The 25,668-nt window shown below is 44.7% G+C and overlaps 2 protein-coding genes across 2 annotated transcripts; both read left to right on the top strand.

Moving 5' to 3' along the window:
* The first annotated feature begins 8,266 nt into the window (after positions 1-8,266).
* On the top strand, positions 8,267-8,937 carry LOC125534026 (uncharacterized). Its single transcript, XM_048697334.2, has one exon. The coding sequence runs from the start codon at positions 8,388-8,390 to the stop codon at positions 8,727-8,729; it is 342 nt and encodes a 113-aa protein (XP_048553291.1). The 5' UTR covers positions 8,267-8,387; the 3' UTR covers positions 8,730-8,937.
* A 3,784-nt stretch (positions 8,938-12,721) lies between these two features.
* LOC125534025 (uncharacterized) lies at positions 12,722-13,340 on the top strand. The gene has a single exon (XM_048697333.2). The coding sequence runs from the start codon at positions 12,839-12,841 to the stop codon at positions 13,169-13,171; it is 333 nt and encodes a 110-aa protein (XP_048553290.1). The 5' UTR covers positions 12,722-12,838; the 3' UTR covers positions 13,172-13,340.
* The last annotated feature ends 12,328 nt before the right edge of the window (positions 13,341-25,668 follow it).

Genomic DNA, 25,668 nt, shown 5'->3' with positions numbered 1-25,668 from the left:
ATAAATCTTACACTATGGACTTAGAGGATTTTACCACTGCTTGCAAACTTCCACAATGGGGTAGTATAAGGGATCCTCGCAAATATGAATTTAGAGATTTTCTTGCTAGCATAACTGTGGGAGAATCTAGAGATATTACACAAGCTACCATAGGGAGCATTCAGTTTCCTGCTATACATTATTTTGCTCTCTTCATAGGTAGATGCATTAATGGTAAAGATGAGGCATGTCACATGTGTGTCCCCGATCTTAGTATTCTTAGGAGTGCTGTGTTAGGAGACAAATCATATAATTTGGGAGCCATTATTGCATGTAGGTTGCATCTTAATAGACTTAATGGAGATTTCTTTGGTGGAATTTATGCAACCCGCATAGCTAATTTTCTTGGTATAGCCATACGCGAAGATGATATTGAATTACCTCCTGCTTATCTAGATTTTAATGCTATGGTTCACCACCAGTTTGTTGAGAGGAACGAATCACCTCTCCAGTATCGACTAATCTTTGACAGACGCCGTGATGTCCGTATTACTCTCCCTACCCCTGCCTTCTTTGATTATCAGGAAAGAGGAGGATATACTATTACCAGAGAGGAGACAGATGAATACGAGAGGAGAGAGGAGGCCGCTCGTCGCCATGCTGCAGCTCAGCAGGCGATAGTTGCTGCATCGCAGTACGACCCCTGCTATTATTATGGATATCCGACAGGCCAGCCGTGGCCATAGGCCAACTTAGGCCAAAAGCCTAAGCTTGGGGGAGTACGTATTTCCCACCGACATTACATTTATATCAACACACTCATTGCTAGATGTCGGTGCTCATACTTTTTCATTGTATCATCCATGCTAGTTTATTTTTATTTTTATGCTTTCTTCTTGTGTGTTTAATAAACCTTAAGAAAAACAAAAAAAATTAGTTGTAGCTTTTAATCAGTTTAATTTCCATGCTTGTAGTAGTAATTAAAAAGAAAACCCAAAAATATTTCATGTTCTTCTTTTGCTTGTTGGGAGCTTTCCCGTGTAAATAGTTTTATTTCTTTTTTTTTCTTTGGGGTCGATAGGAGAAGACCGTGATTAAATTATTGAAGTGGCTCTTATATGCATTATTGTTTATCTAACAAAAGAGCCCATATTGCTTTGTCTTCTCATGTTTATTGAATGCTTGCAGATTCCAGCTTAGTCCAATGCACGTGCACTATTAGTATTATCCACATCGTTCGGTCGTGCAAGTGAAAGAAAATTATGACGATATATGATGGACTGACTGAGATGAGAAAAGCTAGTATGAACTCGACCTCTTTTGTTTTTGTAAATATGATTAGTTCATCGTTTCTGATTCAGCCTATTATGAACAAACATGTTTGCAATGACAACTAGAGATCATATTTTCTTGTGCCATGCTTGATTAGCTATGAGTTATAATGGTTTACATTGCGTGCCAACATGCTATTAAAATAGTTGTGATGTGATATGATAGGGTGGTATCCTCCTCTGAATGATTTAAGTGACTTGACTTGGCGCATGTTCACGCATGTAGTTGAAACAAAATCAACATAGCCTTCACGATATTTATGTTCATGGTGGATTATATCCTACTCATGCTTGCATTCGGTGTTGATTAATTTTAATGCATGTTCATGACTGTTGTCGCTCTCTAGCTGGTCGCTTCCCAGTCTTTTGCTAGCCTTCACCTATACTAAGCGGGAATACTGCTTGTGCATCCAATCCCTTAAACCCCAAAGTTATTCCAGATGAGTTCACTATACCTTCCTATATGCGGTATCTACCTGCCGTTCCAAGTAAATTTGTATGTGCCAAACTCTAAACCTTCAAATAATCATCCTATTTTGTATGCTCGAATAGCTCATGTATCAACTAGGGCTGTCCGTATCTTCCATGTTAGGCGGGTTATTCTCAAGAGGAGTGGACTCCGCTCCTCACTCACGAGAAAGTGGCTGGTCATCGGGATGCCCAGTTCCATGTTTTATGCAAACTAAATCAAAATAATTGCAAACAAAACTCCCCCTGGGACTATTGTTAGTTGGAGGCACTCGTTGTTTTGAGCAAACCATGGATTGATACTTGTTGGTGGAGGGGGAGTATAAACTTTACCATTCTGTTTGGGAACCGCCTATAATGTGTGTAGCATGGAAGATATCGCCATCTCTTGGTTGTTATGTTGACAATGAAAGTATATCGCTCAAAATATTATTCATCTCTGTTTCAAAACCGAGCTCTGGCACCTCTACAAATCCCTACTTCCCTCTGCGAAGGGCCTATCTATTTACTTTTATGCTGAGTCATCAATCTCTTATTAAAAAGCACCAGTTAGAGAGCACCACTGTCATTTGCATTCATTACTGTTAGTTTACATTGAGTATGACTTGACTGGATCTCTTTTACCATGAATTACAATGTCTAGTCAGTCCTTGGTCTTTAAAGATGATCTGCATTTATGTTTTGCGGCCTCAGAAAGGGCTAGCGAGATACCATCTTGTTATATCATATTATGATTGTTTTGAGAAAGTGTTTTCATCCGAGATTTATTATTATGGCTCGCTAGTTGATTATGCTATTGATATGAGTAAACTTGAGACCTATGCGTTATTGCAAATGTGGTTAGTTATAATCTTTGTTGAAAACCTGAATGCTGGCTTTACATATTTACAACAACAAGAGCAAACAGAGTTTGTAAAAACTGTTCTTTATCACTTTCAGTTTGGCAACTGAACTGCTTGAGGACAAGCAAAGGTTTAAGCTTGGGGGAGTTGATACGCCTCCAACATATCTACTTTTCTAAACACTTTTGCCCTTGTTTTGGACTCTAACTTGCATGATTTGAATGGAACTAACCCGGACTGACGCTATTTTCAGTAGAATTACCATGGTGTTATTTAGGTGCAAGAACAAACGTTCTCGGAATGACCTGAAACTTCACGGAGCAACTTTTTAGAAAATATGAAAAATACTTGCAAAAGATGAAGGCCAGGGGGGCCCACCACCTCTCCACGAGGGTGGGGGCGTGCCTGCCCCCCAAGGGCGCGCCCCCCTACCTCGTGGGCCCCCTGTTGCCTCTCCGACTCCAACCCCATATATTGAGTTTCGGGGAGAAAAAAATCAAGGAGAAGAAATAACCGCGTTTTACGATACGGAGCCGCCGCCAAGCCCTAAAACCTCTCGGGAGGGCTGATCTGGAGTCCGTTCGGGGCTCCGGAGAGGGGAATCCGTCGCCATTGTCATCATCAACCATCCTCCATCACCAATTTCATGATGCTCACCGCCGTGCGTGAGTAATTCCATCGTAGGCTTGCTGGACGGTGATGGGTTGGATGGGATCTATCATGTAATCGAGTTAGTTTTGTTAGGGTTTGATCCCTAGTATCCACTATGTTCTGAGATTGATGTTGCTATGACTTTGCTATGCTTAATGCTTGTCACTAGGGCCCGAGTGCCATGATTTCAGATCTGAACCTATTATGTTTTCATCAATATATGAGTGTTCTTGATCCTATCTTGCAAGTCTATAGTCACCTATTATGTGTTATGATCCGTTAACCCCGAAGTGACAATAATCGGGATACTTACCAGTGATGACCGTAGTTTGAGGAGTTCATGTATTCACTATGTGTTAATGCTTTGTTTCGGTTCTCTATTAAAAGGAGGCCTTAATATCCCTTAGTTTCCGTAAGGACCCCGCTGCCACGGGAGGGTAGGACAAAAGATGTCATGCAAGTTCTTTTCCATAAGCACGTATGACTATGTTTGGAATACATGCCTACATTATATCAATGAACTGGAGCTAGTTCTGTGTCACCCTAGGTTATGACTGTTACATGATGAACCGCATCCGGCATAATTCTCCATCACTGATCCATTGACTACGAGCTTTCCACATATTGTTCTTCGCTTATTTACTTTCCCGTTGCTATTGCTATCATCACTACAAAATACCAAAAACATTGCTTTTACTGTCGTTACCTTTTGCTACCGTTATCACTACTATCATATTACTTTGCCACTAAACACTTTGCTACAGATACTAAGTTTCCAGGTGTGGTTGAATTGACAACTCAGCTGCTAATACTTGAGAGTATTCTTTGACTCCCCGTGTGTTGAATCAACAAATTTGGGTTGAATACTTTACCCTCGAAAACTGTTGCGATCCCCTATACTTTCGGGTTGTCAGGGACCCAATTTCCCCATACTTGTTCTTGTTAGCAGCAGAGGGCCTTTCGTGCCTCCTTAAATCCAGAAGTGAGTCATCCAATCTAAGTGGTTTGCAGGTAGCTTCCTCAGCTCCACCAGTGAATCATCTTTTATTTGCTGATGGCAGTCTGCTGTTCTTCAAGGCTAATGGTGTGGGTGCTAATGAGGTAAACCAGGTTCTGAATATTAATTGTCAGGCTACTGGTCAACACATAAATTTTTCAAAATCATCAATCTTCTTCAGCAAAGGAGTGCCTGAGAATGTGAGAGTGCAGATTAAAGAGTTGCTTACCATCCCAAACGAGAAACTAAATGAGAAATATTTGGGAATGTCGTCTGACATTGGTAACTCAAAGAATGGGGCCTTCAAATATTTAAATGATCGGATGTGGAGTAAGGTATAGGGGTGGATTTCAAACACAATGTCAACAGCGGGTAAAGAAGTCCTTGTTAAAGCTGTAGCTCAGGCAGTGCCCGTTTTTCTATGTCTTGCTTCAAGCTCCCCATAGGATTGTGTGAACACCTCAACATGTTGATAAGGAAATTCTGGTGGGGGAGCAAAGAGGGCAAACGCAAACCTCATTGGGTCTTTTGGCAAACTATTACTCAACCGAAAGGAATGGGGGGCCTAGGTTTCAAAGATTTTGAGTTGTTCAATCTTGCTATGCTTGCTAGACAGGCTTGGAGGTTGCTACATAACCCAGAGGCTTTGAGTGCAAGGCTATTAAAAAGCATATACTTCCCAAACTCTGATATTTTACAGGCTAGCCTCGGGAGCCACCCTAGCCAGATATGGAGGGCTATTGTTGAAGGAAGAGATATCTTAAAGCAGGGCTTGATAAGGCGTGTGGGTAATGGTAACACGACACACATCTGGAATGATAACTGGCTTCCCAGGGACGAGATGCTTCGTCCATACGGCAACCGAGTACAGAACCCGCCATCTTTGATCTCGGAACTAATTGACCACACGTCCGCAACTTGGAACAGAGCGATGGTGGAGGCGACTTTCATGCCAATGGAAGCTTGAGTTATTTTGGGGATTCCTCTCTGCACCCGCAATATTCCTGACTTTTGGTGCTGGCATTTTGAGAAGCATGGATCGTTCACTGTGAAATCATCTTATAAAATGCTAGTAGCGACAAAACAATGGAGAGAAGCATGGTTGGAGGGAACCTCGGGCTTTTCCAGCTCCAATACAGCGGAGAAAGCTTGGAAAACGCTGTGGAGGACGAGTGTCCCAGCAAATGTGAGGATGTTCATGTGGCGCCTATCCAAACACTCTTACCAACGAATGACGTACGCATGCATCGCCAAATGACAGATTCAGCCGGGCTTTGTGGCGCGCCTGACTCATGGCGACATTCGCTCATCGAATGTGCCGCTTCAAGATGCATCTGGGCTCTCAACGACAGTGAACTGGCGCAGCAAATGATGGAAGTTGCTGAACCCTCAGCCAAACAATGCCTTTTTTACTCTAATAGAATCCCTATCACATCAGAAATTCACGTTGCTCGCGATAACTATATAGGCTATTTGGTCGACACGACGAAAGGCAATACATGAAGGTATATTCTAGAGCCCACACTCCACACATGCGTTTATAAACAGGTTCATATCAGACTTGGAAATCATTGGCAGCAGCAATACGCGTGCTGTCTCGGGACCTTTATCGCATGTGGTGCCTAATTCTAGACCCAAGGCTCCTCCAGTGGGCTATACAAAAATTCATGTTGACGCAGGGGTTAGATTCGAGCGTGAATGTTCCGCAGCTGCTATTTGTAGGGATGACCAATGATTTTATCTTGGAAGCTCTGCACTTGTTATCTTTGATGTCTGCGACCCTACTGTTTTGGAGGCGATTGCATGTCGAGAGGCATTAGCATTGGCAGAGGACCTCAATTTACAACAGTTCATCATTGCCTCGGATTGCAAGCAAGTTGTCTTAGACATTTCTAAGGGGGCCAGAGGCCGGTATGGCGCTATCATTAGCGAAATAAATCTCAAAGCTACTAAGTTTAATTGTAAGTTTGGGTTTGAGAGTCGTGCCGCAAACTATGAGGCACATAGACTAGCGAAATTTGCTCTTTCTCAGGGTCCAGGACGCCATGTGTGGTTTGGGAATCTCCATGACCCTCCTTGTATCCCACTTCAAAACCCAAACTAAACAGAATATTGACAGACCCTCGCGTCCCTCTCCTTTTCCCGACCCTCGCGTCGCCCGAGCCGGGCGACTCGGGGGGAACCCTGCTCGCCGGCGGCCCGTCCCCACCTCCCTCCAACCCCTCATCGCCGTCGCCGAAGGGACGGCCGGTGAAGCCGCGTCGGGCCCTGGGGTGGCGGCGGCGGGGTTGTTTCTCTTCCCCTCGCCTCCTGCCCTCCCCTCCTCCACTCCGCCCCCTCCCATAGATCCGGACCCTGGCGGCGCCGGCGGCCTCTACCGGCGGCAGGGGAGGCCTCCCTCGGTGCGCTGACTGCTTGGGTCACCTCCCCCGGCTGCGGTTCCTCTGCTGCGGTCCACCCCAGATGGGATCTGGGGCCACCCCGACCGGTCACGGTGCTCCCCGTCCATCCTTCGTGATGGCCGGGCGCGCTCAACTCGCTGCGGCTCCCCACCCCCGCTCCCCCGACCCTCCCCATCCCCTGGTTAGGCTTCGGTTCGACTTCTTCGGGAGGCGGCCATGGAGGTGCTTGGTTGTGCCCGGCGGCGTCTGCTCCCTGTAGCGCGTCGGGAAGTTCCCGTGTGTCCTCTTCACCACCCACCCACCCCCGGCAGGGGCGGCTTCGGCCCGACGACCATGGACTTGCGCCCCTCCTGTGTTCGTGGTTGGTCGGCGCGGCTTTGGATCCAACAAGCCTTGGAAGTTGCGCTCTTTCCGACCTATTCGGTTTGTTGACTCCCTGGCATCTCCGCACCACCATCACCCTGCTGGCGCCCTTGGTTGGCCGTCCATCCCGGCGCATCGTCGATTCCTTCATGCTTTGAGAGCTGCGTCCTCTTCTAGCTCTTTGAGCAAGACGGTGTCCCTGCTGCTCCGGTTCCGGTGGCCTGGATCTGCGCTCCCTTCCGGATGATGGCTCACCCGGGTCTCTGGCCACCGTCGCATCCCCTTCGCCTTCATTCCGCTCAGCCACACAACTTTGCCCTCCTCTGAGGCCCGCGCGTCCGGCGGCGCCCGGTGCCTCCTTCGGCATCGGGCATGGCTCCCCTTCCTGCAGTCGTAGCTCCGGCCTATGCTAAACTTCCACTTCTCCGGTTCGTGCTCCGATGGTTTGGAATTGCTCGGATTTTGGCCAGGGAGAAATCCCTGCATCCTATGCTGGCAGCGGCGACACCTGCGGGTCTCGTTCCCTTCTTGGAGGCGCTGTCATGGTCGTTAACTGTGCCCCTCTTCGAGCATCAGGGGAAACCCTAGGTCCGGGTTCCCGGATCGGACGACGACGACGTCTTGATGTCGTTCTCCTTCGTGAAGGCGTTGTCTTGTTTGCTCGTGGTGTCCTCGATGTTGGATTTAGAAATGTTGGTCGTCAAGTTGTCGGTGGGACTGCTTCTCTGGTAGACGAGTTTAGTTGTGTTATCTTTATTTGGGTCGAGCATCTCATGTCTCATGTCTCTTTATTTCTGGCACCATGTTCACGCCTATTGCGTTCATGTCATGCGATTGTATCATCTCTTGTATTCATTCTAACTTCTATCAATGAAATGATATGAAAAAAATAAATTGTTTTTCACCCTAAAAAAAGCAAACACGCACTGGAACAGGACCTGCACAGCTACACTCACTTGATGTTGATCCAGATGCCGTTCATCACGTGCACCGGAGTGATCCGCAGCACGAGCACGCCGCCGTCATCCACCCCAGGGGCACGCGGCTCCTTCGAAGAGCGCCACACAGCACACGCGCCCGCCTGCCCCAACCTTGGGCGCCACCTCACGCTGCTACGTGTAAACTCCGGCTTGCTCTGGAACCACCGCATGCGCGCCACCTAGCACCCCACGTCTCGCTCCCGACGGAACCCAAAACGCCAGCGCCGCCATCCCAACCCAACCCATCCTCCGCCTACAAATACACCACACGACCGCCACGACATCCAACATTCCCAGACACCCAAGCACCCACACAAAGAACACATACACACAGCAAGCGGAAGAAGCTTTTTTCCCGAGGAAGAGCGGCGAGGATGCAGACGGCCAAGGTGAAGGTGAAGGACGCGGTGAGCTCGGCCAAGGAGAAGGCGAAGGAGGGCACGGCCAAGGCGCAGGGCAAGACGGGCAAGGCCACGGCGACCACGCACGGCGAGAAGGAGATGGCCAAGGAGGAGACGCGCGCCAACGAGGCCCAGGCCAAGGCCGAGATGCACCAGGAGAAGGCCGAGCACCGCGCCGAGGCCGCCGCGGGGCGCCACGGTGCCACGCACGTGCCCCTCACCGGGCCGCATGGCCACCACCGCCCTGCGGGCGCCGCCGCCGACCCTGCGTACACGGGCACCGGCGCGTACCCGACCACGGACAAGTACGTCTAGACGCCAGATGATCGGGGGATCAGGAGCTGGCAGCTAGTGTTTTTTGTGTGTGGCTAGTGATCCTGCCCGTGTGTCGTAGTTGGCGCGCGCGTGTATGCTGTGCGCACATGCGTGTGCCCGAATAAAATGTATCGGTCAGTTGTAAAATGCACCTTTGATGTACTAGTAATTTGTGAGTCCAGTGCTCTTGCCTGTTTTCATCACAAAATTTGATTCGTAATTTGTGACATGAGTACTTGCTTATTCGCTTGGCGTGCGTGAGAATCAGATGCTCAGAAATGGACGTGAACAAACTTGATGTGGAGCTGGATAGCAAAGCAGTGGTGCGTATGAATGCCGGCGCTCTAGCCAAAGAGTCGCTCAGCTCATTCAGTCTCCACTCTCAGCACAACGGCCACCGGAGCCGAGCGAAAAAGAGGCGATCTCAACCCAGTCACCGGCGGTTCGAGGTCGGCGACCCCATCTCCTTCCTCTTCTCGGTCCCCTACTAATCTACTTCTCTTCTCTTAGTTTCTTGCGGGAAACCCTAGGTTGATCTCGATCCCCTACTAATTTACTTCGCCGGAAACCCTAGCTTGATTTCCCCCAAATATTTACATGCAGATAGTGGAGTGTTCCCCCAACTACATGAAGATAGTAGAGAGAGAGAGAGAGAGAGGAGGAGATCGTTCGGAGCGAGAGGACAGATCAAGACCATCCAGTTGGAGCTTGGCGTTCAGAGCGAGAGGACAGATCAAGACCATCCAATTGGAGCTTGGAACATAAAACTATTGAACTGAGTCAGTCGTAGTTGTGGTGCTACGGTGATGCAAGCAACGATAACATATGCTACAACCGTTCTAACTGAAATGCTACAATCGTTAATGACTAAAATGCTACAACCGTTAATGGAGGATGCGTCAAACCGATGAGACGACGCGATACAACCAACCGGTGAGATGACGTGATACGACCAACAATGCTGCAAGGTCGATTAGGACTTACTAAATCTTAGTCGACTGAGTTTTAGCAAGCCCAAACTATCAAAGTCGCCGTAAGGTAATTATTTCCTTCTCTTGCGGAAAATACTACTCCCTTGTGCCTCGACTGAGTTTTAGGAGTACTTGCTGAGACAGGGAGGTAGACATACCATGACAGGGAGGCAGACATACCACGGTGGTCTGTACATGCTTTTTTTAAATATTTGTTTTCTAGAGATTTCAACAAATTACTATATACAAAACAAAATGAATGAATCTACATTCTAAAATAGGTTTATATACATTCGTATGTGATAATCCATTTAAAATCACTAAAGGGACATTTAAAAACGAAGGGAGTACTTGCTGAGACAGGGAGATAGACATAACATGACAGGGAGGCAGACATACCATGGACATGCTGAGACGGGAACGATACGTAGGGTGATATCTAATTTCTTATTGTTTTGCGCAGTTTTTCAATGTTTAGCTGGATTGTTGCATTTGTCAGTCCCAGCTGCTACTGAATGTTGAATGTTAAGGATATTGCTTGTCGTTAATGTCTCGGTCGGCTTAGAGATTAATTAAAAATTGATTGATTGATTGATTTTATCGTCGGCTATTAATCAGCCATTTTTGTTCAAATCTCAAGTTCACATCACTGAAATATGCTATATTCAACACAAAATTAATATTGGACACAAGTGTTATGTTGGATTCCTTGCCTCTAAATCCTTGTACAATTACAAGCAAAGTAGAACTAGCAAGGTCCACAAAAAAGAAATAAGCATGTTCTAGGAATAGGCCTGGTTTATCAGTAGATTCTTGATAAATCGCTTGCCAGAGCGATAAATCAAACCAAATGATAAATGATAATGATATGGCATAATCTTATCGATCACCCCCCCCCCCCCCCCCGATAGCGATAAATTGTTGAATTGACCAATTTTTGAATAGCGTTGTTATTGCTGCTATTGTATTAGGGCCGATCGCATTTCATCAAAGGTACGTGTGAATGCGAAGAAGCTGCCATGTGCCGACCCGGTGCCCAAGGTGCTCGACGACAACAACCTCCTCATTGAGATCATCGTCTGCCTTGGCTTCCCCACTGCACTCATCGGTGCCATCCTCGTAGCGTTGGTTCCTCCACGCCTCCAACCCAGCCTTCCTCCGCCAATTTCGTGAGCCGCACCCTCCTCGCCCACTCTGCTTCTACCTCACAGCACCCTAACTCTTCACCCTAATGCCGCCTCAGCCCCCCAAGCTCGCCGTTGTCGCCCGTCGTGCGACAAGCTACAACTTTGATGGCTATCATAATGTATGGATCGGGGGTTGCCACAACGGTCGCATCCTCATCAGGGGCAATTCCAAATCCACGTTTCGGGCTGGACCATCCCCGTTGTGCCTCGAGAGAGCAGTGCCCATCGTCCCACAACCCCCTCGTGACCTACCGGAGGGCAATACCAGATGCATCTTCTTCAAACAAAGTGGCCTACTTCTGGTTCTTCCAGGACCAGGAGGAGGAAAAATTGTGGCACACTTTTATATGTTTAAAGACGGTGTCTGGTTCTTGCATACTTCGGCTAAGACACGCTTCCCTTATTGCTATCGGCCATGTTTTCCAGGACCTCTGCTTGTCCCCAATAAAACATACATACGAGCTTCGGGAATGACATTCTTGTCTTAAATTTTGGGTTCTCAAGTTTCTCAACAATTCCACCCCTACATGGGGTGGAGTATGGCGAGATGAACACCTAGTTATCACCTGATGATGACGATTCCAGAGTTCCAGGAATTTTTGACTTTGCATCTGGCTGTGCAATGGGGACAACTGGTTGTTGGTGGACGTCATTTGTTTGCAAGAGATGTATGCTAACTTGAGGATGTCAAATCACACTGTTGAGGATGATGATACTGTCTAGATAAACACGTTGGGGGAGAATGCTGAGTTTGTGTTCTTGTAGATTGGTCGCTCCGTACTATACTTGGATATTAAGTTCAGGATCATGCCTAAAGTGTATGATATGAGAGTAAATTACCATTTTTTGTGTGGTGTTTGTTCGATGATCTGGCCTCGCACATTTCTTGTGCTCAGGATGATCCTTCAAGGTTTACCTTTTGGCCTTTTGGTTATGCTAGTATAATTTGTATTTGTGTGATCCTAACAGAAGTGTAGAGGAGAAACATGTGTGGTCATAAACTCATATATTTTTGCCTTGGTTACTCAATTTATAAGATGATGCGTGATTTTTTTTTAGTTTACTAGTGCATGAATTTGATTCATTTCTAAACTGTATGGTTCTTACATTTCGAAAAATCATGCCTTCAAGTTTCTCGAACATGTTTAGAGAAATGATAACTTCCATTATCTGGGTTTTAGGAATCCAAAGAAAAAACAAAGTTTTTTCATAAACCTGGCTCGCCCCATACTAGTAATCCCAATTAGGACAGTAAGCTCGATCAAAAGAAAAACAACACAAGTCGCACGCAAGGAAGCTGAAGAACAAAGACAGATGTTGCCTCTTTGTGGAATTTTTCTTAATATCCCTTCTTATCCAGTAACCTGATAGCTCTGTCAGTAGTTTCATTAAACTGAACATCTTCCAGATCACCAAGCAGGTTCGCATAGTTCTGAACCATCACTGCGAAACAGAGATCGTCCGAAATCAATGTGACACCCCCTATTTCCAGAGAAATAATTACAAACCAAACCATCAGGATCTGAAATCTTACAGAAGCGGGAAGGATATTTATTTAGTTTTAGAGTAAATTCCATCATCCACCACATGGCAGATCGGCGGTGCGAGGCGGTGCGAGGCGGCCTACGCGACCGCACAGGCCCAACGTTCGCGGGCTGCCAGTTTGCCACCTCAAGCCGCGACGTGCAGCTCCCGCTGCTCTGGCATCGCCGCATGCGCGCCACCAGCCACCCCGTAGCTGACGTGCTGCCAGGCGAGAGGACGCCGCTCGCGTCCGGCAAGAAACCAAACTCCACCGCCGCCGCCGTTCCGAGCAATCAGCGCCTACAAATCCACCATACCCAAGAGCTCACGTACAGAAGCAAGACATCCACGGAAGAACTATATCCACACGACCAGTCATCCGCACCCGACGCACGAGGCAGCCATTGGAGGACCGACACACTACACGATGCAGGCGGCGAAGGTGAAGGCCAAGGACATGGTGAGCTCGGCCAAGGAGAAGGCGAAGGAGGGATCGGCCGAGGTGCAGGGCAAGGCGGGCAAGGCCGCGGCGACCACGCACGGCGAAAAGGAGATGGCCAAGGAGGAGGAGCGCGCGCGCAAGGGCCAGGCCGACGCGCAGATGCACCAGGAGAAGGCCGAGCACCGCGCCGACGCGGCCGCGAGACGCCACGGCACGGCTGGGACGCGCGGCCACCACGGCCCCGTTGGCACCCCCGTGGCCCCCGACCCCGCGTACCCGGCCAGCGGCTGGCACCCAGCGGCGGAGAAGTACATCTAGAGATGGCGAGGGGAGCAGGGTCTACCTTGTAGTCTGTAACCTGCCCGTCAGTCGTACGTAGTTGGTACACAAGTGTATGCTGTGTGCATGCACGCCCATGTAGCGGAATAGAATGTATCATGCTGTAAATGGTGCCTTCGATGTTCTAGTGTGAGTGTTGTTGTATGAAGTTCGATTTCGTATGTTGACGGTTGCTCTTTCTTAGGGCATCTCTAACGGACCCTCAAAACACTAGTAAACGTCCGGACCACACACGTCCCTCAAAACACCCACAAATGTTAGGACGTAGTTTGCCATCCAGACCGAGGAGTTCAGATGTAGTTCGCCATTCGATGCGGATTTTAATTGTCTGTGAACATGTTCTTGTGTTCGGTTTTTCTGCAAATCGAATGCAAATCAGGGGATGTTTACAGCTTTTGTGTTTGTTTTCCCGCAAATCTATTTGTTTTCCCACAAATCGGCCGACATTTCCCGCAAATCGGCCGCAAGACGTCTGGACGGTCGTCACCGAACTCTAAAACCTTATTTCAATTCTTGTGTCTAAAACCTTCCCTTTTCCCGCAAATCAGACGCACAAATTAGAAAAGGCCTGACAAATTACGACAGACAACGGCGTTTTGCCACAAATCAAACACACAAAATTAGGGAAGGTTGCCGGCCAAACTCTAAAACCTTATTCCAATTCTTGTGTCTAAAACCTTATTATTTCAATGCTTGTGTCTCTTTTCCCGCAAATCAAACACACAAATTAGGACCTTATTATTTCAATTCTTGTGTCCCTTTTCCCGCAAATCAAACACACAAATTAGGAAAGGCCCGACAAATTAGCAAATTAAGGGAGACGACGGCGTTTTCTCACAAATCAAATGCAAAAAATTAGGAAAGGTCCAATAAATTAGGGAAGGTTGTCCGCCAAACTCTAAAATCTGTTTCCGTCACGTACGTCAAACTCTAAACCCTTTTCCATGTTTCCATCACGTACGTGCCTAGCCGTCACACCTGCCACGCCAAACTCTAAAATCCTCTTCTACGTTTCCGTCATGCCCGTCACGCCAAACTCTAAAACCATCTTCCATGTGAAACAATTGCCGCTAAAATCCTCTTCTATGTTTTTGGCATGCCCGCCACGCCAAACTCTAAACCCTCTTCCATGTGAAACAATTGCCGCACATTAATTCATGCCGGTAAAACGCTCCAGCAGGCCATGTTGTATGGTTCAATGCTGGCACGGTGGCCGAGAAGCCTACTCCGAACGGGTGTGATGTATTGAAGCCAGCTGCTCGCCCGTTCGCCTTGCCGCGACTACTTATGCATGGATCTGACGCCGTACATATCACATATCCTTTCCTCTCTGCTCACCGCCGCTCTGTTCATATTCGCTCACTGCTATCGACCTTATTGTCTTTTACACGACGATGTCGATGTCTTGGTTCTCCATGCGGATCTTCTTCCGGATCCATATCGAGGCACCGCCGTCGTCGCTCTTTGGGGTCATCATCCTCCAAGTCCAAGGCGCCCTGCTCCTTCAGGAAGGCAGAGAGACCATCCTTTACTCCAACAACGAGGAGGAGTAGAAGCCGCAGCACGCGCGCCTCCTCGCAGAGGCCGCGACAACCGACAAGGAGTACTAGGCGCACATGTAGCTCCTCCTTGAGCGGTCGCTCAAGGACCGTGTTTCAGTGTGGCCCTCATTGCCGCTCCACCGCGTCAAGGGGGAGCCGGTGTCGCTGCCACATAGCCAGTATGCCCGTATTGATAAGCCGACTGCGGCAACCAATCTCCCCTCCAACGATGACATGGACTCCGCATCGACATGTGTCCTATTCCCTCGGCTCGAGGCGGATCTCCTGACTACTAGACGTGTTGCGCCTCCTGCCCCTTTGTTGGCCCCTATATCAACCTGCCACTGATACGTCTCCAACGTATCTCTAATTTTTTATTTGTTGCTATTATATTATCTATCTTGGATGTTTTTATATGCATTTATATGATATTTTATATGATTTTTGAGACTAACCTATTAACCTAGAATCCAGCGCCAGTTTCTGGTTTTCCTTGTTTTTGAGTTTCTAGAAAAGGAATATCAAACGGAGTCCAATTGATCTGAAACTTTAGGACGATTGTTTTTTCGACCAAAAAAAGACCACGGAGTACCGGTGATGCACCAGAGGAGTCCCAAGGCCTCCACAAGGGTGGAGGGTGCCCCCACCCCCCTAGGGCGCGCCCTCCGACCTTATGGGCCCCTCGTGGACCCCCTGACTTGTTCTCGACGCCAACACCTCTTATATATATATATATCCCCAAACCTCCAGAACATAACCTAGATCGGGAGTTCCGCCGCCGCAAACCTCTTTAGCTGCTAAAAACCAAACGGGACCCTATTCCGGCACCCTGCCGGAGGGGGAAATCATCACCGGTGGCCATCTTCATCATCCCGACGCTCTCCTTGATGAGGAGGGAGTAGTTCACCCTCGGGACTGAGGGTATGTACCAGTAGCTATGTGTTTGATCTCTCTCTCTCTCTCTCGTGCTCTTGATTTGGCACAATCTTGATGTACCGCGAGCTTTGCTATTATAGTTGGATCTTATGATGTTTCTCCCCCTCTACCTTCTTGTAATGGATTTGAGTTTTTCCTTTGAAGTTATCTTATCGGATTGAGTTTTTAAGGATTTGAGAACACTTGATGTATGTCTTGCATGTGCTTATCTGTGGTGATAATGGGATATTCACGTGATCTACTTGATGTATGTTTTGGTGATCAACTTGCGGGTTCTGTGACCTTGTGAACTTATGCATAGGGTTTGGCACATGTTTTCGTCTTGACTCTCCGGTAGAAACTTTGGGGCACTCTTTGAAGTTCTTTGTGTTGGTTTGAATAGATGAATATGAGATCGTGTGATGCATATCGTATAATCAAACCCGCGGATACTTGTGGTGACATTGGAGTATCTAGGTGACATTAGGGTTTTGATTGATTTGTATCTTAAGGTGTTATTTTAGTACGAACTCTACGGCTGTTTGTGACACTTATAGGAATAGCCCAATAGATCGATCAGAAAGAATAACTTTGAGGTGGTGTCATACCCTACAATAATCTCTTCGTTTGTTCTCCACTATTAGTGACTTTGGAGTGACTCTTTGTTGCATGTTGATGGATTGTTATATGATCTAATTATGTTATCATTGTTGAGAGAACTTGCACTAGTGAAAGTATGAAACCTAGGCCTTGTTTCGAAGCATTTCAATACCGTTTCGCTCACTTTTACCACTTATTACCTTGTTGTTCTTATATATTTTCAGATTACAAAAACCATTATCTACCATCCATATTACACTTGTATCACCATCTCTTCGCCAAACTAGTGCACCTATATATACAATTTATCATTGTATTGGGTGTGTTGGGGACACAAGAGACTCTCTGTTATTTGGTTGCATGGTTGTTTGAGGGAGACCATCTTCATCCTACACCTCCCACGGATTGATAAAACCTTAGGTCATCCACTTGAGGGAAATTTTCTACTGTCCTACAAAACTCTGCGCTTGGAGGCCCAACACGAGTCTACAAGAAGAAGGTTGCATAGTAGACATCAAGCTCTTTTCTAGCGCCGTTGCCGGGGAGGCTAGGTAAGCGGCACTAACACTCCGTCAGCTAAGCTCTTTTCTGGCGCCGTTGCCGGGGAGGCTAGGTAAGTGGCACTAACACCCCGTCAACTAAGCTCTTTTCTGGCGCCGGTGCCGGGGAAGTTAGTGCATGAAGGTATATGTTTAGATCTTGCAATCAAATCTTTTAGTTTATTGTTTTATCACTAGTTTAGTCTATAAAATAAAACTACAAAAAAATGGAATTGAGGTTGCATCATATGCTTCATCTTTCTAATGTCTTTCGTGAAAATAAGGATTCCGATAATTATGCCAAAGTATTAGAAGAAGAATGCATTAAAATGTTTGGCACTAAATCTTTGACTGATGAGCATGATTGCAATGCTGTTAGTATGAATTCTTTGAATATCCATGATGCTAATGATATGCAAAGCCACAAGCTTGGGGATGCTATGTTTGATGAATATGATATATTTAGTCCCCCAAGTTTTGATGAGAATATTTATTATGATGAAAGCATGCCTCCTATTTATGATAATTATATTGATGAAAGTGGGTTTGGAAGAGTGTCAACTTTAGGAAGTAATTATCCCACTATTTTGGAGAGTGTTGAATCTTATGATATTTATGGAAGTGGATTTGGAGAGGTCATGACTTTATTTAGTGATAATTCCACTATTTCGGAAGAGGTTCCAATTGATTATGAGAACAAAGTTGCTATCTATGGTGATTATTGTGATGACATGTATGCTATAAAGAATAATGATAACCATGAAGCTTGTCATTATGATTTTAATTTTCAATTGGATTATGCCTCACATGATAGTTATTTCGTTGAGTTTTCTCCCACTACTATTGATGAGAATAGATTTGCTTATGTGGAGAGTAATAATTTTTGTATGCTTCTGGATCATGAAAGTAATGCCTTATGTGATAGATATATTGTTGAATTCATTCATGATGCCACTGAAAATTATTATGAGGGAGGAATATATGCTTGTAGGAGTTGCAATAATATCAAGTTTCCTCTCTATGTGTTGAAAATCTTGAAGTTATGCTTGTTTTACCTTCCTATGCAAGTTGATTCTTGTTCCCATAAATTGTTTGCTCACAAAATCCCTATGCATAGGAAGTGAGTTAGACTTAAATGTGCTAGTCATATGATTCATGATGCTCCAATTATGCTTCAATTCTTATCTTTTATGTGAGCATCATTGAAAATCATCATGCCTAGCTAATAAGGTATTAAAGAAAAGTGCTTGTTGGAAGACAACCCAATATTTACCCCTACTGTTTTTGTGTGTTCACATGATTATGCTACTATATTAATCATGTTTTATAGCTTTTGCTTCAATAAAGTGCCAAGTAAAGACCTTTGGGATGGCTTACGGTGATAGTTGAGTTGATCTTGCTGAAAAACGGAAACTGTTGCGCTCAGGAAAACAATCCTCATTTTTAGCAGAAGCGTGATAAAATACTGATTCGTTTTGCAGAAGATTAATAAGCAAATTGCCTAGGACTTCCTAAGTTCTCAGGATTTTTGGAGTTATAGAAGTATTTGAGAGTTACATATTACTACAGGCTATTATGTTTTTGGCAGATTCTTGTTTCTATGTGTTGTTTGCTTATTTTGACGAATCTATGAGTAGTATAGGAGGGTATGAACCATGGAGAAGTTGGAATACAGTAGATATTACACCAATATAAATAAAAAATCAGTTCACAACAGTACCAAAAGTGGTGATTTATTTTCTTATACTAACGGAGCTTGCGAGTTTTCTGTTAAGTTTTGTGTTGTGAAGTTTTCAAATTTTGGGTAAAGTTTTGATGGACTATGGAATATGGAGTGGAAAGAGCCTAAGCTTGGGGATGCCCAAGGCACCCCAAGGTAATATTCAAGTAAAACCAAGAGCCTAAGTTTAGGGATGCCCCGGATGGCATCCCCTCTTTTGTCTTTATTCATCGGTAACTTTACTTGGAGCTATACTTTTATTCACCACATGATATGTGTTTTGCTTGGAGCGTAATTTTCTTTTATTTATATTTGCTTGCTGTTATTTAGAGTAATGTTTTTCATCTTTTAGTTCAATAAAAAGGTCAAGTATAGCCTTTACCATGCTTATTTTGCAAGTCAATATGTTGCTGTTTTAAAAACAGAGAGTTTGCTGTTATGTTTTGAATATTTGTGAATAGTCAGAACATGATAAAATCTTGAAATTTTTACACAATGAGTAACAACAAATTATCTATAGTTTGGTAATTTTTCAAAAAAATGGAGTTAAAGAAGTATGATTCCTCTTGCATTCTTTACAGACTATCCTGTTTAGACAGATTGTTGTTATGATTGCATTGTTTACATATGTTTGCTTGTTTAATGATTCTATTTGATGATAGGAGTGTTAAATATGCAGAGGCATTTAGTATGCAATGTCAAATTATAATTTTAGTGATTTTCTAAAGTAGAGAATGATAAGATTTTGCATGGATTTATACTAACTTATCTCATGAGTTCTTGTTGAGTTTTGTGTGGATGAAGCTTTTAAAATTTAGGGAAACCGCGATATGAAAGTAAGGAGACACCAAAGCTCAATCTTGGGGATGCCCAAGGCATCCCAAGTGAATATTTCAAGAATTCTCAAGCATCTAAGCTTGGGGATGCCCCGGTAGGCATTCCACCTTTCTTCTTCAACAACTATCGGCCAGTTTTGGTTGAGCCTAAGTTTTTGCTTCTTCACATGATATGTGCTATCCTTGCAATGTCATTTTATTTTGTGTTGCTTGCTACTTGAATAAAGTACTTAAGATCTGAAATTTTATTTATGTTAGAGAGTCTTCACATAGTTACATAATTATTCAACTACTCATTATGCTTTACTTATATCTTTTTGGAGTAGTTTGTCATTTGCTCTAGTGCTTCACTTATATCTTTTTAGAGCACGTCGGTAGTTTTATTTTGAAAAAAAATTTGAACTCTCATGCTTCACTTATATCATTTTGAGAGTCTCTAAACAACATGATAATTTTTTTTGGTTATGAATTTAGTCCTAATATGATAGGCATCCAAGAGGGATATAATAAAAACTTTCATATAAAGTGCATTGAATACTATGAGAAGTTTGATTCCTTATGATAGTTTTGAGATATGAAGATGGTGATATTAGAGTCATGCGAGTGAGAAATTGTGAATTTGCGAAATACTTGTGTTAAGGTTTGTGAGTCCCGTAGCATGCACGTATGGTTAACTGTTATGTAACAAAGTTGGAGCATGAGATATTTTTTGATTGTCTTCCTTATGAGTGGTGGTCGGGGATGAGCGATGGTCTTTTCCTACCAATCTATCCCCCTAGGAGCATGCGCGTAGTACCTGACTAATAGATTTTTGCAATACGTATGTGAGTTCTTTATGACTAATGTTGAGTCCATGGATTATATACACTCTCACCCTTCCACCATTGCTAGCCTCTCTAGTACCGCGCAACTTTCGCCGGTACCATGAACCCACCATATACCTTTCTCAAAACAGCCACCATACCTACCTATTATGGCATTTCCATAGCCATTTCGAGATATATTGCCATGCAACTTTCCACCGTTCCGTTTGTTATGACACACTCCATCATTGTTATATTGATTTGCATGATAATGTAGTTGACATCGTATTTGTGGCAAAGCCATCGTTCATAATTTATTCATACATGTCACTCTTGATTCATTGCACATCCCGGTACACCGCCGGAGGCATTCATATAGAGTCATATTTTGTTCTAAGTATCGAGTTGTAATTCTTGAGTTGTAAGTAAATAAAAGTGTGATGATCTTCATTATTAGAGCATTGTCCCATGTGAGGAAAGGATGATGGAGACTATTATTCCCCCACAAGTCAGGGATGAGACTCCAGACGAAAAATAAAAAATATTAAAAAAAGAGGCAAAAAAAGAGAGGGCCCAAAAACAAAAAAACAAGAGAAAAAGATAGAAGGGGCAATGCTACTATCCTTTTACCACACTTGTGCTTTAAAGTAGCACCATGATCTTCATGTTAGAGAGTCCCCTATGTTGTCACTTTCATATACTAGTGGGAATTTTTCATTATAGAACTTGGCTTGTGTATTCCAACGATGGGCTTCCTCAAAATGCCCTAGGTATTCATGAGCAAGCAAGTTGGATGCACACCCACTTAGTTTTCTTTTTGAGCTTTCATACACTTATAGCTCTAGTGCATCCATTGCATGGCAATCCCTACTCACTCACATTGATATCTATTGATGGAAATCTCCATAGCCAGTTGATATGCCTAGTTGATGTGAGACTATCTCCTTCTTTTTGTCTTCCCCACAACCACGATATTCTATTCCACCTGTAGTGTTATGTCCATGGCTCACGCTCATGTATTGCGCGAAAGTTGAAAAGGTTTGAGAACATCAAAAGTATGAAACAATTGCTTGGCTTGTCATCGGGGTTGTGTATGATTTGAATATTTTGTGTGATGAAGATGGAGCATAGCCAGACTATATGATTTTGTAGGGATAACTTTCTTTGGCTATGTTATTTTGAGAAGACATAATTATCTTGTTAGTATGCTTGAACTATTATTGTTTTTATGTCAATATTAAACTTTTGTTTTGAATCTTATGGATCTGAATATTCTTGCCACAATAAAGAAAATTATATTGATAAATATGTTAGGTAGCATTCCACATCAAAAATTCTGTTTTTATCATTTACCTACTCGAGGACGAGTAGAAATTAAGCTTGGGGATGCTTGATACGTCTCCAACGTATCTATAATTTTTTATTGTTCCATGCTATTATATTATCTATCTTGGATGTTTTATATGCATTTATATACTATTTTATATGATTTTTGGGACTAACCTGTTAACCTAGAGCCCAGTGCCAGTTTCTGTTTTTTCCCTTATTTTTGAGTTTCGCGGAAAAGGAATATCAAACGGAGTCCAATTGACATGAAACTTTATGACGATTGTTTTTGGACCAAAAGAAGCCCACTGAGTACCGGAGATGCACCAGAGTAGTCCTGAGGCCTCCATAAGGGTGGAGGGCGCCCCCACCCCCCTTGGGCACGCCCTCCGACCTTGTGGGCCCCTGTTGGACCCCCCTGACTTGTTCTCGACGCCAATACCTCTTATATATCCCCAAACCTCCAGAATAGAACCTAGATCGGGAGTTTCGCCGCCGCAAGCCTCTGTAGCCACCAAAAACCAATCGGGACCCTATTCCGGCACCTTGCCGGAGGGGGATATCAACACCGGTGGCCATATTCATCATTCCGGCGCTCTCCATGATGAGGAGGGAGTAGTTCACCCTCGGGACTGAGGGTATGTACCAGTAGCTATGTGTTTGATCTCTCTCTCTCTCTCGTGTTCTTGATTTGGTACGATCTTGATGTACCGCGAGCTTTGCTATTATATTTGGATCTTATGATGTTTCTCCCCCTCTAACTTCTTGTAATGGATTGAGTTTTCCCTTTGAAGTTATCTTATCGGATTGAGTCTTTAAGGATTTGAGAACACTTGATGTATGTCTTGCTTGTGCTTATCTGTGGTGACAATGGGATATTCACGTGATCTACTTGATGTATGTTTTGGTGATCAACTTGCGGGTTCTGTAACCTTGTGAACTTATGCATAGGGGTTGGCGCATGTTTTCGTCTTGAATCTCCGGTAGAAACTTTGGGGCACTCTTTGAAGTTCTTTGTGTTGGTTTGAATAGATAAATCTGAGATTGTGTGATGCATATCATATAATCAAACCCGTGGATACTTGTGGTAACATTGGAGTATCTAGGGGATATTAGGGTTTTGGTTGATTTGTATCTTAAGGTGTTATTTTAGTACGAACTCTTGGGTTGTTTGTGACACTTATAGGAATAGCCCAATAGATCGATTAGAAATAATAACTTTGAGGTGGTTTCGTACCCTACAATAATCTCTTCGTTTGTTCTCTGCTATTAGTGACTTTGGAGTGACTCTTTGTTGCATGTTGAGGGATTGTTATATGATCTAATTATGGTATCATTGTTGAGAGAATTTCCACTAGTGAAAGTATGAACCCTAGGCCTTGTTTCGAAGCATTACAATACCGTTTTCGCTCACTTTTACCACTTGTTACCTTGCTGTTTTTATATATTTTCATATTACAAAAACCATTATCTACCATCCATATTACACTTGTATCACCATCTCTTCGCCGAACTAGTGCACCTATACAATTTACCATTGTATTGGGTGTGTTGGGGACACAAGAGACTCTCTGTTATTTGGTTGCAGGGTTATTTGAGGGAGACCATCTTCATCCTACGCCTCCCACGGATTGATAAACCTTAGGTCACCCACTTGAGGGAAATTTTCTACTGTCCTACAAAACTCTGCGCTTGGAGGCCCAACACAAGTCTACAAGAAGAAGGTTGCGTAGTAGACATCAGCCACCTCCTAGGTCAGCACCTCATCCACTTTGTTGTTGACGACTTAGACACAGATGTGGAGGACACTATGCTGCCATTGGCATCCTCGACTCCGGGGCCCACAAGCGCCACAACGCCGCATAACGAAGAAACACATGATGGAGACAATACCACCCGGTGTCCGTTGCCCTCCTTCCTTCGTCACACCGGCCGACAAAATTTCCGTGCCTACCTAGTCCGACCCACTTAGAGATTTGCCGATGAAGTGAAATACCCTCCTTCATTGCTTATCTTCCAATTGGTTTGATTAAATGCAATGTGATTGTGAAAGAATAGTGGCAAATGTGCAATTTTTGTTTTAGCAATGATTCTGTGCATTTGGGAGGATCGACAGTCGGTGATGAATCATTACTAAATAGTATGACGAGTGATTTGGTTGCAATCAATGATTTCGATCTTGATGGTGCACCAGTAGAAAACTTTAAACAATTGGATACAAAGGGCAAAGATACTGATTTTATCCATTCCAACCCTCTGAATCATCATGGAAGAAAGTAATTTGACAGCAAACTACACCACGAAATAGGATGTTGCTCCTATGAGGGGTCAAGAGATCACTCTTGATGTTGTCATCGAGAAATATCAAACGAGTGCAAATAATTGGTGGCACATCGAGGAGCATTTCCATCAACACCTTGAGCATAAATCAAAACACACCCTGAAATCTCACACATCGATGGATGCAATTCAAGAGATGTGCAACTGTTGGGCGGGTTGCTTGGACCAAGTGAGGCACGCTCCTCCTAGCGGTGCCACCATTGACCAATATGTGAGCACTCTTATTATTCTTTATTACCACATTTACATCACATTGAGCATTTTGAGCATTCTATGTTGTAGAGTAATATAGCCCAAGAGAGGTATCGACAAATGGCCAAGTCGAAGGGCAAATTGTTTGGCCTCCAAAATTGTTCGAATATGTTGGAAGGCAACAAGAAATAGAAATCAAGGAATGATGAGGCTCCTCCAAAACATGGGAGTCAAGTCGCAAAAAATTCCTCTCTGAAATTGGATGGCTATGAGGAAGATTAAGGTGATGGGGAGGAAAGGGTTCCTAGAAGTCCCATTCCGATGTCTACCATGGGTCGGCCTGACAGGGGGAAGTGAGTAAAGGAGATGTTCAAGAGATAAGCAGAAGTGGAGCCGATGAAAAGCAAAATCAATGAGTCGATGAGGTTAATAAATGAGTACGCGAAGAAGAATAAGAAAATGTGGAGATGGAGGAGCAGCTACAATAGAGGAGGGCGATGTGAGATGTTATGTAAGAAAGCACAAGGCAGAAGGAAGATATGAAGGCATGTAGGCTTAAAAATTGAGGAGGAACGGTTGATGCAAGCTCGAATAGCCGAGGAGGACCGAATTATCATGTTGGATTTGAATACCATGGATCCAATGGAAACATCATTCTGGAAGTTCACACTAGCAGAGATCATGTGTTGTAGGATGGGATGGAAGCACGATGCACACACCGGAGGAGTGAAAGGTGCACACACCGGAGGAGGGTAAGGTTCGCATACTAGAGGAGAGGAGGTGGCACACGCCAAAGGATGGGACAGTGCGCACCCCGAAGAAGGGGACGGTGCACACGCCCCTACATTGACATGTGATTTGTACATAGAAGTTTGCTTCAGTACCCCTTCCCCCTTTAAATTGTTTAAAAAGGTAAATGTGTCTTTTACTACACTAGTGTAAAAACGTTTTTATATTATGAGACGGAGGGAGTACGTAACATACTAATTAGTGTTTGTATAGTGTTTAAAATTACATGTGTTGTCCTGTCCAATCCAAATCCAAACCTGGGCCTGATCTAGTCCTAGGTTGTTTGATGTACAAACTTGTACATGGATACGTAGGACTATCCCTTAGAAGGAGAGAATGCGTCTCGTAACAGTTACCGCCACTCATCCTGCTAGACAGGCATCGAGCGGCCGAGCGTTGTATTGCGTAGGAAAGGCAGGGCCGCTCTGCAGTGAGGGCAAGGGGAGGAGCACCTCGCCACTCATCTCGGTAGACGAGCATCGAGCATCCGACCATTGTGCCATGGAGAAAAGCTAGCGCCGCGCTTTCACGATGGCACTGGGGAGGGGAGGAGCGTTTCCATGAACTGCGGAAGAGCTAGCCCTATGGAGGAGATGCATTTCCGATGTCGTGTTGGAGAAGGAGCTAGCGGGGCTCGCGCATCATTGCCACAATGCCACCGATCGCCTCCGTCTAGTTCATGCGAGGAGAATGAGTTTGCCTATCTTCCTTTCTATTAGAATGCCCCACACAACTCTCGGAATGTCCCACACAACTCCAGCGAGGCTACTCGCTGCTAATCTCCACATCCTTTAATGATATCGTGAGACACACCCTCGATTTACTTGTCCCCATAAACCTGACATGGCTGTGATGCTACACCGTCGTAGTAGGTG

This window comes from Triticum urartu, chromosome 2A, assembly GCF_056163025.1.
Source record: "Triticum urartu cultivar PI428250 chromosome 2A, HENAU_Tu73, whole genome shotgun sequence".
In the NCBI taxonomy this organism is placed as follows: domain Eukaryota; kingdom Viridiplantae; phylum Streptophyta; class Magnoliopsida; order Poales; family Poaceae; genus Triticum; species Triticum urartu.
Note: the sequence above shows the minus strand (reverse complement) of the source record. Positions and strands in the feature narration are given on the sequence as shown.

What these genes read in the sequence shown, in the direction of transcription:
- LOC125534025 (XM_048697333.2), top strand. Translation starts at nt 12,839, where the DNA reads ATGCAGGCGGCGAAGGTGAAGGCCAAGGACATGGTGAGCTCGGCCAAG.
- LOC125534026 (XM_048697334.2), top strand. Translation starts at nt 8,388, where the DNA reads ATGCAGACGGCCAAGGTGAAGGTGAAGGACGCGGTGAGCTCGGCCAAG.